At 39.4% G+C, this 13,852-nt stretch overlaps 1 protein-coding gene across 1 annotated transcript; it reads right to left on the bottom strand.

Moving 5' to 3' along the window:
- Positions 1 to 3,877: 3,877 nt before the first annotated feature.
- On the bottom strand, positions 3,878 to 5,407 carry LOC137385494 (uncharacterized). The gene has a single exon (XM_068071963.1). It carries the CDS (start codon positions 5,405 to 5,407, stop codon positions 3,878 to 3,880), a length of 1,530 nt encoding a protein of 509 aa, XP_067928064.1.
- Between the last annotated feature and the right edge of the window lie 8,445 nt (positions 5,408 to 13,852).

The raw sequence follows: 13,852 nt of genomic DNA on the forward strand, positions 1-13,852 counted from the left end.
AGAACAAAGAAGAACACGACATAAGGCTTCACGAAGTGCTAGACAAGCTTAATAGAGCAGGGTTGACACTTAATAGAGATAAATGTCAGTTTGGAGTTGATGAAGTCAAGTTTTTAGGTCATATCCTAAACAAAGAAGGAATTCGGATAGATCCAGAGAAAGAAAAAGCAATCAAAGAGATGCCAGCACCTATAGACAGGAAGAGTTTGAGAAGGTTCTTGGCGATGGTGAACTATTTAGGAAGGTTTAGCCCCTTGTTAGCAGAAGTGGAAAGACCATTGAGACTATTAGACAAAAACAATGCAGCATGGTGTTGGAATGAGGAACAGCAGAAGGGCTTCGAAAAGATTAAGGAGATCATCTCTACGGCACCAGTCTTGACTTTATTTGATAATAGTAGTAAACACCGGATAACAGCAGATGCCAGTAAACATACATTGGGAGCGGCTTTGCTGCAGATGAATAGAGAAGGGAGATGGCAACCAGTAGCCTATGCCTCAAGAAAAATGAGTGAAGCAGAGCAAAAGTATGGACAAATAGAGAAGGAGGCACTGGCCGTAGCATGGGCATGTGACAAATTCGATTTCTATTTGGTGGGGAGAGACTTTGAAGTTGAGACTGATCATAAGCCACTGGTTCCGTTGCTGGGAAATAAAGATCTGTCAGACTTGCCATTAAGGATTCAAAGATTTAAGATAAGGATGATGAGACACAGATATAATATTTTTCACACACCAGGAGACAAGATGTTTCTGGCTGACCTGTTATCAAGACCAGCATCAAAAAGAGACGAAATAAAATTACAAAGAGTGGAAGACCATGCTAGTAGGATAGTAGCAGCAATAGAGGATGTGCTAATAGAGAAAATTAAAGGGTACGCGGAAACGGATGAAACGTATCAGACAGTGATGAAAGGAATAGAAACAGGATGGGAATATGCAATATGCAGCGAGGCAAAAAAGTTGAAGGAAAAGAAGGATGAGCTCAGCGTGGTAAATGGAATGATTATGTGGAACGCCAGGGTTTACATACCTATTAATTTGAGAAATGAAATAATGGAAAAACTCCATAGTGGACATCAGGGCCAGGTCAAGACGTACCGAAGGTGTCAAGATTCAGTTTGGTGGCCAGGGATTAGAAAGGAGATAATAGAGATGGTGGAACGCTGTGAGGTATGTATAAAAAATAGAAGGATATCACATGAGCCGATGTGTAACACTCCATTACCAGAGAAACCTTGGCAAGAGATTGGAACAGATTTGTTCGAGTTCGAAGGAAGGCGCTACGTTATTTTCATGGACTACTACTCGAAATGGATAGAGGTAGTTCAGATGAATAACCAAACAGGAAGAGAATTGGCGTTGAAATTCGCAGGAATAATAGCAAGGTTGGGAGCCCCATTAAAAGTACGTAGCGATAACGGACCATGTTACAACTCACCCGAATGGAGGGAAATTTTGATAAGGTACAACATAATAGGAGAAACTAGTAGTCCTAGATATCCTGAAAGTAATGGCTTAGCGGAGAGAGCGGTAGGGATAATAAAAAGTTTGTGGAGGAAAGAGAAGGACAAGAACCTGGCCTTGCTAGCCTATAGAACTACCCCACTGGAAAGTGGAAATAGGCCAGATGAGTTAATGTATAATAGAAGAATTCGAAATGAGTTACCAGGACAGCACTTAGTCATACCTAATCTCGGACAGTTCAAAGAAAGAGATAGACACCTCAAAGAGAGACAGAAAAGCAATTTTGATAGGGTAAAGAGGCCAAAGAGATTGTCCGTATTAAAAGAAGGGGATAGAGTATGGGTGAAAATAAACCACGAAGATGAAGGGAGAGAGGCAACAGTTATTAAGGAGGCTTTAGAACCAAATAGCTTTTGGGTGGCTATGAACGGAAGAAGAGTAAGAAGGAATAGGAAACACCTGAGATTATTATTTGAAAAAGCTTCGCGCCACATGATAGAGTCTCAAGATAAGGAAGTAGTTAGTAATAGTAGGGAAGGGAATAGAAAGAAAACATGGGTAGGAGATAATAGTAATAGTAACCCAATAAGAAAGAGTACTAGAGATAGAATAAATAAACGTGACAATGATTTTGTTTACTCCAAATAACTTCTGTTGTAGACACTTAGAATACTACAACCAAAGTTGGATTCAATAGAAAGGGCTTAAAGTAAAAGAAAGGCTTGACAATAGAAAGTGAGGAGGTTAACAGCACGGATAATAGAAGGGGTTTAATAGAAAGAGAAAGAGCAATAATAATAGAGAAAGTAATAATAGAGATGGAGGACTACACAATAGTCGGGAACAGCGTAGCTCACTACATCACGCCACCAGTGGGGGTGAAAAAAATTGCCCTAGGAGGAGCCACCCTGGAGGAGCTGTTGTACAGGTGCAGAATCCCCGGGATAAAGATTATTATTTCCGGAGTTCCCGACATCATGAGCCGAAAAGATAACGCCGTGGATGGGGACAAGGTTTCCAAGTACGAGCAGACCCTGAGAAGGGCATCAAATAGACCGGAAGTGATCCTTTGCTCCTTTTACCCCTCTACCAGGGTGCCAGCTGCACAGTACGGCATTATAGGTCGCCTAAATAGGCTCATTTGTACCCTCAACTCCAACAAGAAGGAGGGCACGCCGAACTTGTGCACCCGCCTCTTCGGAAGAGGTCAGGATGGCCTGTTTTTCTTCAACAAAGAACATTTGAAGGACGAAGTCCACCCTAACGACCACTGGGCGAGGGTGTTATCTGAGACTATGTGTAGATACATAGCGACCAGGAGAAGGGGTGCGAGGGACTTGAGGGAACGTCTGTATCGGCCTCTAAGGAGAGAGAGACACTAGGGCAGAGACAGAAAGGGGAAACGAGAGAAAGGAGATTAATAGGGAGAGGTTAAATAGAGATGGAAGTTCAGAGGAAAGGAACGTCGAAGCTGCGAGGGAAACCCAAGAGAGAGAAGGTAGTCAACAGGAGGAAGAGAGCATATGGAGGAGAAGAGAAAGAGAGGTGATAGAAAGAGCAAGACAAGATAGAGAACAAAAGAAAGCGGAAATAAGAATAAGGTTCAAAAGCGAAATGGCAGCAGTGGAAAGAGAATACGAAAGAGATGTGGTAAGAGCTAGAGAAGATAGGCAAATAGCTGAAAGAGCTATTGAAAGAGAAAGAGCCAGGGGGCAAGATGCAGAAAGGGTTAACAGGGAGGAAAAGAAACAACAAGAAATCAGAAGGATAGATAGAGAGACAAGGGAGAGAAAGTCACCAGTCAGGCAGCGGAGAGTTCGTTTTGCTGAACAACCGGAGATTAGAAACAGAGACATCCGGCTAGATGTCCCTACTCTTCGGGAGTATGTGAGGTAGAAGGAATGAATAGGAACAATAGTCAGGGCTTAAGGAAAAGGTAATAGTTTCAGAGAACAATAGAGCGGATAATAGACAGGGCTAAAAACAAGAGATAAAGGGAAGGGAGAGAGAGGGAGATGTGATGCGGAGAACCGGATGTCCGGTTCGCGACGAGAAAGGGGGATAGCGGCACCTTAACTGCGAGCACGAGCGAGGTAGGACGCAAAAACCAGGTACGTTAGATCATCTATATTCTGTACTCGGCCCACTATCAACACATCATCTGCCACAACTGCTAATCCCTCAATGCCTTCTAGTGCTACATTTAAACATCTCTGAAACTCTTCTGGACTGCTACTCAAGCCTAAGGGCATTCTTTTCCATCGATATCTGCCTTTAGGTGTCCAAAATGTAGTAAGGAAACTACTCCTTTCACTCAGCTCAATCTGCAGGAAACCATCCTTAGCGTTCACTAACAAAAACACCTTGGCATTCTTCAATGTTGGTAACACATCTTCCAAAGTTGGTAATGGTTAATGATTTTTTTGTATTGCCTTGTTGAGATCAGTTGGATCTAAACAAACTCGAATAGACCCTGACGGTTTCCTCATGGCCAGAAGGTTTGAAATCCACGGAGTGGGTTTGTCCACTTTAGCTATAATCTCCTGTTTTTCTAAAGCATCCAACTTTTTGGCTAGATCTGCCCTAAGCGCAAAAGGTATTCTTCTTGGCCTATTCTGAACAGGTCTGACAGATTCATCAGCTTCAATATCGTACTCCCCTGCTAATTTACCCAGGCCGGTGAAAATATCTTTGTATTGTTCTAAAGCCCATGCTATAGTGTCCGATTCCTTTCCTGCTACCAAGTCAACACATTCATTCACTGTTAGCAACTGCAACAATAGACATGAGTCCAAGGATAACAATGTAAGATTGTTGCAATCTATCATCTCAAACCTCAAAATCACTGGCTTTTCACTGTTCATAACAGTTAAAGCACATCTACCCAATGATAGTTCAACTGTGCCATTGTACATGTTAAGCTTCGTCAAACTCTTTTGCAATGGCGGTTTGCCTAACTGCTCATAGGCTTGAAAGCTCAAAATATTACATGTAGCTGCTATGTCCAGCTGAGTCTTTAGCCATTTTGGAGCCCTAATTCCCTCAGCTTTGACTTGTAGGTTAGTTACCAGTTTACGGCCTTCGCGCTGAACCCTGATTAGCCATGCATCCTCTGACCCCAAAAACATGTCTCCTTCCTTCATCACCATGTTCACCTGATCTTCTCTTAGTTCATCGACTAGTTTCACACTTGCTTCATTTTTCTTTCGACAGACTTTTGAGAAATGATTCATTGTGCCACAAGCATTGCATGCTTTTCCAAATGCTGGACACTGCCAAGGAGGGTGTGATGTGCCACAGTACTTGCAATTACCTCTCGCTTTTGGTTCCTTCTTTATGACTACTGTGCTATCAACCGGTCGTGATGGACGCTTATACACCGCATGTGCTTCCTCGTTCAGCTTAAGCCCTGCCATTTCTTTTTGTATACCCTCTACTGTTCTGTAGATCTTTATAGCCTTTTCCAGATCAAGGTCTTCTTTTTCAAAGAGCCTTTTTCTCGTCCCCTCCTCCAATAAACCCAAAGTGAGCGCATGCAAGATCCAATCCTCGGCTGCTTCTTTAAAGTCACAATACTCTCTTGCTTGCTTACGCAATGCTGTCAAGAATTGATCAACAGTCTGCTCACCTTGCTTCATTGTCAGAAATTTGTGTCTCGCTGCAAACAAATTCACTCTAGGCTTGCAGTAATCATCAAATGCTTTAACAACTGTTGCATAATTTTTGCGCTCTTCATCTGTCAGATTGAAATTGTCGTATATGTCAATACCTCTTGGCCCCACTGTGCGCAAGAGTATAGCCAGCTTCATTTCATCTTTAGCTTTTGCCTTATCGTTAGCTGCTATAACCCAATCAAACTGTCTCTTGAATCTGGTCCACTGTGTCGCTAAAGTAGATGCCTCAGTTGTTTCTGACAACGTTTCAGGAAGCAATGATTCCATAATAATGAGCACTATGAATCACCGTAAATAGATGAAAGCAAACAACCACTATACTAAATAACCTACACAAAAAAATTCAGGTCAAGGACTAAAAAACTATATATATCTATCTATATAATCTTCTTAATTATAAGAATGATACATGCAGTAGATGCTGTTGCTTATAAAAACGACACACTCTACTATTTGTGCCTCGAGTAATACTGTGAGCGTCTGCGTGGGTATATCTAATAAGCTAGTAGTGATGTAGTCAATCAATAGCAACAATAACGAGTGCACGAACGAATGCTATGGGATGTATGTCTTTATGTATATATATCACCATAATCACTCTTCTACCCCTAATAGCGCTACTGTAATTGTATGTTGTTATAGTTCGTTGACTTCGTTATGCTCATAAGTAGGTTTGTTGACGAGATGATGAGTCGTGGTTGTTGCAGTAGCAGCAGATTAGTAGTCCATTCATTAGCTCCTTCAGCTCGTTGAACCCACACTATTATTTATCGTTATGTACTGTCTATTGGTTGTGAGTGTTAGTGAGACTGGTAATTATTGTTGCTAATCCTCTCCTGACACCATGTTTAGATGCGGCTAAATTGCAAGTATATTGTAAGTATATCGTAGGTATATAATAAGTATATTGTATCAGCCCGACCATGCCGCGTACAACAGGAAGTGCCCTATGTCCTTGACCCGACAGCCTACTAACAAGTGGTATTGTAACAAGCTACATGCAACAACATTGATTGATCTGAAAACTTAAATTCAAACAATGACGATTATTCTTGATGATGTTTCCTCATTTATGAAAAGTTCCACCTGCTTTTGATTCCTAGATATCAAAGCCAGCACAACTTGATCAATACTTATCATCTCTATTCTTTATGACATCAGCAATATTTTACATTGTCTCCTTTGATATGTCATATTCTTCTTTCTACGTTTGAAACATAGCAGACCTTTATCTATGGTAACATCAACTCAGAGGAAATTTGATAGTTTTAGATTGCATGATTCGGAGGCGAGTGATGCTGAGAAAACCTTTCGGTCACAGCTCTCTGATTCGCTATTATCACCATCCACCCCACTAGTGACCTCTACACGACATGGAACCACCCGCTCACGAGCTTCCCCCAGTGATGATGAACAGGGTGCATTTGAATGCAATTGATAATTGTTGTTGGTACAGAATGATTGTCAATCTTAGTGTGACAATAGGAATAGATATTGTCTGAATGTACTGATTTTAACCAATGCAAGTCACTGCACAAATAACTTTAATCGTACATCAATCACCTGATATCTGATGGTAAAAACATCATTGTATTACTGGCGAATATTCATGATGATGTTATTTTTTGTAGATGCAACTTGTATCGAGCCGGTTATTGCTTCAAATCCTGTTAGAAATTAAAACTCCCAAATTGTCTAAGGCTGAATTTATACACCAGCTGTTTAGAACACCTTATTGGGCCAACTCAGCAAACCATAAGAAACTGACAAAGGCTGTGGCATCATTCATATTCGAGGAGGGTCTGCTCATCTACACCATTGAAAAGACAGGTTTTAAAGGGATGCTGTCAACATTTGACCCACTGTAAGTCTGGTGTATGCTAGTTTCATTAAAGACATAGTATGGAGCTCTTTTTTCATTTTAGGCTCTCAGTAGGTTAAGGAGTTGGTGTTGCAATCATAGAATTCCAGTGCTACATGTATATGCTGATCATCTTGGAATGATCATCAATTTGTATCATTGATTTTTATTGTTTTCTGATCTAGGTACACACATCCTAGTAGAAGCTACTTTAGCCGAACCCTATTACCAGCTATGTATCAGAAAACTGTCGAAATTTTCGGGCAAGAGGTAAGTAGTGATTTGTACTTCAGCGCTACTACAGATCCATTGATCATCTATCACCAAGGATCCTTGCATGGCCTACACGGTTCACTGGCTGACAGACGACTTCCAGCTAAAGACGCAATCTTTGCAGGTGAGCTTTATAACCAACTAAAGTTATGTGTTTTTTTATTACAATGGTGTTGACTAAAAAACATACATAATCAAAACTCAGATAAAAAAAACCTAGAATCCTGATATCCTACTTCATTATATTATAATAACAACCAAGTACACTTTGGCTAACTTTTATTTTTATCTTGCTACTTTTTTCACCTGGTTTTTGACATCAGTAATTTCATTTTAGTCTAATTGTTGCTGTTTTCACATGATTAGTAAGTAAATGACATGGGATCATGAGATTGATTTATAGCGTTGTATAGGCTCCTCTAAAACAAATAGCAAAACAAACAAGCCACTTGCACAGCTTACTGATATGCTATCAGGTTAGTTTATAATTTGTTTGAAAGTATTTCTTTAATGTTAGAAGTATATTTAATTGGTAGTTTTTAGGGCATGGGCCACTAGGGCTTTATTATCCCCCTCTCATTTCCCCTTCCCTCTTTTCCTCCTTCACTCTGCTCGTATAGAATGGTTTGTAAAAACTTTTCACTTGCATGTAGCCTACGCCCTCAGTTTCAAAAGTGTGGAACAACTCCACACGTTTGAAGTCGGAGGTCTTAGGCTAATTTGCATGATGTGTTGCTTTGATGGCCAGCTTCATCAATTGCTGGATTGTGATTCTCAAGCAAACTCATGTGACTGACTTATGTGGTTCCATTGTTACTAGGTGAGAAAAATGTCACAGTAAGCAGTGTGTTACCGACTCTCATGCTCATCAAAACTAAGATGGTGGCAGAGCCAGATGAGGCTGCTCTATCGTCAAAGCTCAAGAAGGCAGTCTGGAAGTATACGAAGCACCACTTTAAGCCTATTCCAATCAACCAGCTATATCAGAAAGTATCATTCCTGGATCCTAGATACAAGGGATGGTTCTCCCAAAGAATTTAAAGCAGCTTGAAAGAAGAGGCCAAGTCTCTGGTGCCTGAACGTGAAGGTTGGTAGACTTTTCAATTTAATAAAAGATTGCACAACAATTTTTACGTCACTGGACCATACCATGCCATAACCATAACCTACATTTAAGCATTCCTTATCGATCTCTAAGCCATCAATATTACTACAGCTTTTTCGTGTGCTAAAGTTTTATGATTGACACATATATGGAAAGGTTGTAAAATTTTTACAAGGTTTTTTCTCAACTCTTATCGTCTAGCATTCTATAGGTTTGAATAAGTTTTTAATTTCTTTGTTTCAGATATATTAAGTGCACCTTCAGTGACTCCAACAGGCTCAAAGCTTGAGTTTATCTTGGCAGACTTGTTGGGAGAGCTCATGGAAGAAGACGATCACAGTGATGAAGACGACAATCACCTAACATCCAACACAGACAAGGAGATTTCTCTCTATGCCTCCCTGCCAAGACTATCGATGAAGTCGGACCCACTAGTATGATGACGAGAACACAGGGGAGGCCTTCCTTTACTTGGCTCAGCTAGCCCAAAAATATCTGAGCATCCAGGCTACGTCAGTGTCATCAGAGAGGGTATTTAGTGTGGCATGAAACATTGTAACTTACCTACGTAAGTGTTTAAAGCCAGCCAAAGTAAACATGCCGTGTTTTCTTGCTGCCAATCTCTAATTGATTGTTCACGTTATAAGTCAATCAGAATTTACAACTAACACTTTATTACTTACATTGTAAAGTCATGTTTCTTTTGTAGCTTTTGGTGCATTTGTAGATTGTTATGGTTTTTATCTTTAAGCTAGTTTCTGATCACTGAATATGTGCTGTGTGGGATATTCAGGGAGTCATATAGTCGTGTATTTTCATATTTTTGGGCTTACTATTCCCGTCTCAGTCAGCTATTCGAATGTTTATCCAGTTTTTACTACTTATAGACAGAGATTACAATTGTTAGAATTATGAGTTTGTGTGAAACGAGTAGAAGTTTATTTGTCAAGATACCATAACCAACTGAGATACAATAGACAGAGAAAGCATTACATATTGGGTTGTGAAGGTGTGCAGCACAAGCACAGCTTAAAGCACATAAAGCAATAAAGTTTAAAGCAATAGCGCACAGCTTAGATAAACCAATGAATAAGCAGGATGAGTTTATGTAAACATGTAACTGTGGGAACTAGACAATGATATATCCATCAACAATTCCACATTGTTCCACAAATCATACCACATTGTTGATAGTACAAGTTTTAGTGAACATTATTACAGGTGTTTTTATTATGTAAAGAAAATATAACTTCCTTTTTCAATCAACCTATACAATCTTCAATAAATTATAGCTGACTTTCAGGGTGTGACAAGAGTTGCTAGCTGCATGTTCTGCCATTGGTAATCTAAAATGAATAATAATTTTTTACATTAGCATTAGGCAATAACAAAGTCTGTGAAATAACATAATACAGCATTACTTGTATCAACCACCCCCTCTCCACCTACATAACAGGTGGAGATAACAGTTTATTGCATTTAACTTTATCTCGCGCTTACATGACACATGTCATATATGTCTAAGATTTAGTGGACACTGGTAACGAATGGTTGATAAATCTGTGATGATCTCATAATTATATGAGATCAACACAGACCTCATAAGGGATGGGGAGAAGACATTTGTTCAATGAGCGACCCTATCATGACATGACCCAATGTATCCATTTCACAGCAAAACCTATTGATTACTCAAACAAATAATACTAATTACGAATGAGTAATTGACCCTAACCTGGCCAGGCCCACTTCCCCAGCGGCCACGCCAAAGTAGGTCTGCCCAAGTTTTTTTTTCCATGATATCAATGACAGGCGCAGAAGCAAAGGTTTTTCTTTGGGACAGAAGAACCTTATACCGACCTTCAATACTGACAATACCGACCATCTCATACCGGAATAGGTTACCGAAACCCGCAAAAATACCGATAAAAACCAGATTGAAATCCTCTCTGACACTCAACTCCATACCAGCCCAGCCCCATTGTGTTTGTAGATATGTATAACTATTAGACATGTTTCTTTATCAAGATTACCGGAGGTCTCGCAGACACCATTCGGCATCTGTTCCAAGAACATGAAATTTATGTCAGCTTACCAAGGTCAATGCCAGTTTGCCATACGTTGACGCGGTACTTATCAGAATCAATAGTAACAAGTGCTAATGAACCAAGAGCAACTTTGAAGGTAGTTGCACCAGATCTTTACATGTAGTCGAGTTAGATAGTTAATTTTTATCAACATAATTGCCAGACAAGACTACACACTTTTTGCCATCTTCATATTAGTTTTTTGATTCCTTCAGCATAAAGTTCTGTAAATTGCCTTTGTATATGGTTTTTTTATCTTTAAGCTAAGCAATTTACAAAATCTTATGCTGAAGGAATCAAGAAATTAGTATGAAGATGACAAAAAGGGTGTTGTCTTGTCTGGCAATTATGTTGATAAAAATTAATTATTCAACTCGAGTACATGTAAAGATCTAATACAACTACTTTCAAAGTTGCTCCTGGTTCATTACCACCTGTTACTATTGATTCTGATAAGTACCGGGTTGACTTATGTCAAACTGGCAAAGACCTTGCTAAGCTGACATAAATTTCATGTTCTTAGAACGGATATCGAATGGTGTCGGCGAGACCTCCGGCAATCTTGATAAAGAAACATGTCTAATAGCTATACAAAGCTACAAACACAACTGTCCAATACACAATTTGTGCTGTTTATATATGCATTCATTTATGGGTAAAACCCCAGTAAAACCTGCATAGACACTTATAAAACCAACAAAAGGCCATGCTGACCTTGGTCTTGCCAACATCTTTTTATCCTGTTGTAGTTGTTCATGAAAGCTCCCATTCCGTGACCTTATATGAGGTAAAGTCTTTGTGACATAGAATAAGTGCTATCACAACATCCTGTCCGTAGCTGTTTCAGGATTCATGGTAGCAGTCAATTTTCCAGGAGTGAATTCCTGCTTCGGCTCTGAAATGCGCCAGCTGCCCAAGTGAGTAAATATGCCGGTTAGCAGCTGTTTCTTGTGCACCTTGTCCTCGGATTGTCCCACTTGTTTTTGGGTGATATGGTCATTCATGACCAACTGAGTTCAAGGAGCATCGTAGTGGAGCATCTTAGTTGAGCTGGCAGGCTCAACATGTGATACCATTCTCCTGGATGGCAGCCTCTATATTTTTAGTGTGTTTGGATGTAGCTATTTCAGATGGTTCACTCTGCCCAGGTCTGCCGTAGTTACTTTCTTTTAGACACAGATGCCGCTTTGGTTCTGCTTTTTGTGTCAGGACCCCTTTTTGACCGCTTTTTATGCTTCTGGCATGTTCTCTTCCAGAAAAATAGTTTGATTAACTTTGCAACCTGCAACAATGCTATGCCTAGGGGGTTCCAGATGCTCCCAATTTGAGCACTCCCAATCCGGATACTCCCTATCCAGGTACTCTCAATCTGGGTACTCTTAATCTGGGTGATCCGTCAAGTGAGGACAGGCTTTTTTCAGGTAACCTTTTCGTTCAAGGGTTTTCCTTTTGCCTTCAGAACAGGAAGCTCCTCTTTCCCTTTTGAGAACCCATCGTTCAGGTCTAGCCCTAAATCAAACACAACTGGGTCCTCCCTGGTCTTTTTGTGTGATCCAGGTCCTGTCCTTCTTTTGCAGTCACCCCTGTTGCCTCCAAAAAGGGTTGCTCCAAGATGAGCAATCCTGGTAAGGCAATCTCAACATCTTCATCACATCTTCATAAGAGGTCTGGATCTCTGGTGGTGGAAGATTGTACTGGATTGGATTAACTGTCTCAGACTAATAGTAGTTTTTTGTTTAACGCTGTTGTGATACTTCAAAGTACAGTATGCGCTCCTACACAGAAAATAATCAGTAGGAATTTTATTTTGCTAGCAATTTGGGGTTGTCTCTTCGCCTTCTTCTATTTAGAAGTTAAACTCAGTCTCCCGGCGCATATAAGGGAGGCTCCTTTCTGTCCTTTTGTCAGATGGCCTTCAGCTCTTCTTGGAGGGTCGTGTGTGCTTTATTCAGCCTTTTCAACATCTTCACCACATCTTCATGAGAGGGCTGGGTTTCTGGTGGTGGAGGATTGTACTGGATTGGATTCACTGTTTGAAACTAATAGTATTTGCTTGTTTAATGTGATCTTGATACTTCAAAACACATTACCTGCTTCTACAACGTAGATAATCTATTACAGGAACAATTATGTTATTAGGATTGTACGCTATAAGAACAGTAAAATACATATAAATGGGCTAATGCGTTCAAAGATATTTTTAAACTCATCCTTTAGCCTTACAAAATGGAAAAACTTGACTGAACTTTTTTTATTTGTGGGCTGCACCATAACTGCTGTATTATTGGTTGGTATTAATTTTTTTTCTCTTTTTCACTAATAAATATCACTGATTTTAAAGACCATCATTGCGGCAATCTATAAGAAGTTGATAAAAAATGCACAGCGTCGTCATTCATTTACAAAAACTTGCTTATTTTTTCTAAACAGCAAAGTCTATTCTTCAAAGCAAAAATAATAACAAATGTTTTATATGTATCCAGTGAAGCAAAACAACATAATATTTTTACTATAAAAAGAGGTACTACCTGTTTATCATCTATCTGTATCTAGGGACAAGGTTTGATAACCGAGAACTCTTGACAATATTTCAACTTGTGACATTCAGATTGTTTGACCGACGTCGTAACATTTGCACCATTCTATCGATATTCAGTATTTATAAATAATTGTGCAGTTACTTATTCCCATTTTTGTTGATACATCTGAAGATCTATCACGCCGAACTAGAATGTCATGGAAGTTGTAAATATATTAGATGTAACGCTTTACGCATGTCATTCTTTTTCTAGTGAATGCGACAAGATAAGTTAACATCAAGTTGAAATTGAAAACACACCTAACTTGACACCTTAAATTATAAAAAAAATTTATGTAGTACAATGCAGAAACTTCATCTGAATTCTTTAAGTTATCTGGAACTCACATTATAGGAGCAACTACTCTACCTTTGCTACCAAAGCCTTACTTGGCTCCTCCAGCTTTATTTCATATTTATTATTTTTTCTCGTTGGTCTATTTTGATGATAAACCCTTTTGTTATCATTATTTTCATATTAATTTATTTTTCCATAAAAGTTGTCTTCCCTTAGCAACAGTGTAACACTCGAAAGATCCCGTCATGAAGTGCTACCATAGTTAAATAATTTCTTCTTTGAGTCTTTGTTGATAAACATTGTACTTGGTAGTAGGCTATAATTGTCCCACAACCAAACATGAGTGAAGCGATTGTTTGAGAGCTTCATGATAAATGCATATGTGCACACAACTCACAAAAATTATTCATCAACACCGTCGCAAACCCTTGTACCAAAATCTCATCAACAAATTTAACCATTTTTCAATTGAGTCGTTTAAGTGTAATAATGATACGAAACACGTATAAA

This window comes from Watersipora subatra, chromosome 1 (genome assembly GCF_963576615.1).
Source record: "Watersipora subatra chromosome 1, tzWatSuba1.1, whole genome shotgun sequence".
Lineage (NCBI taxonomy): Eukaryota > Metazoa > Bryozoa > Gymnolaemata > Cheilostomatida > Watersiporidae > Watersipora > Watersipora subatra.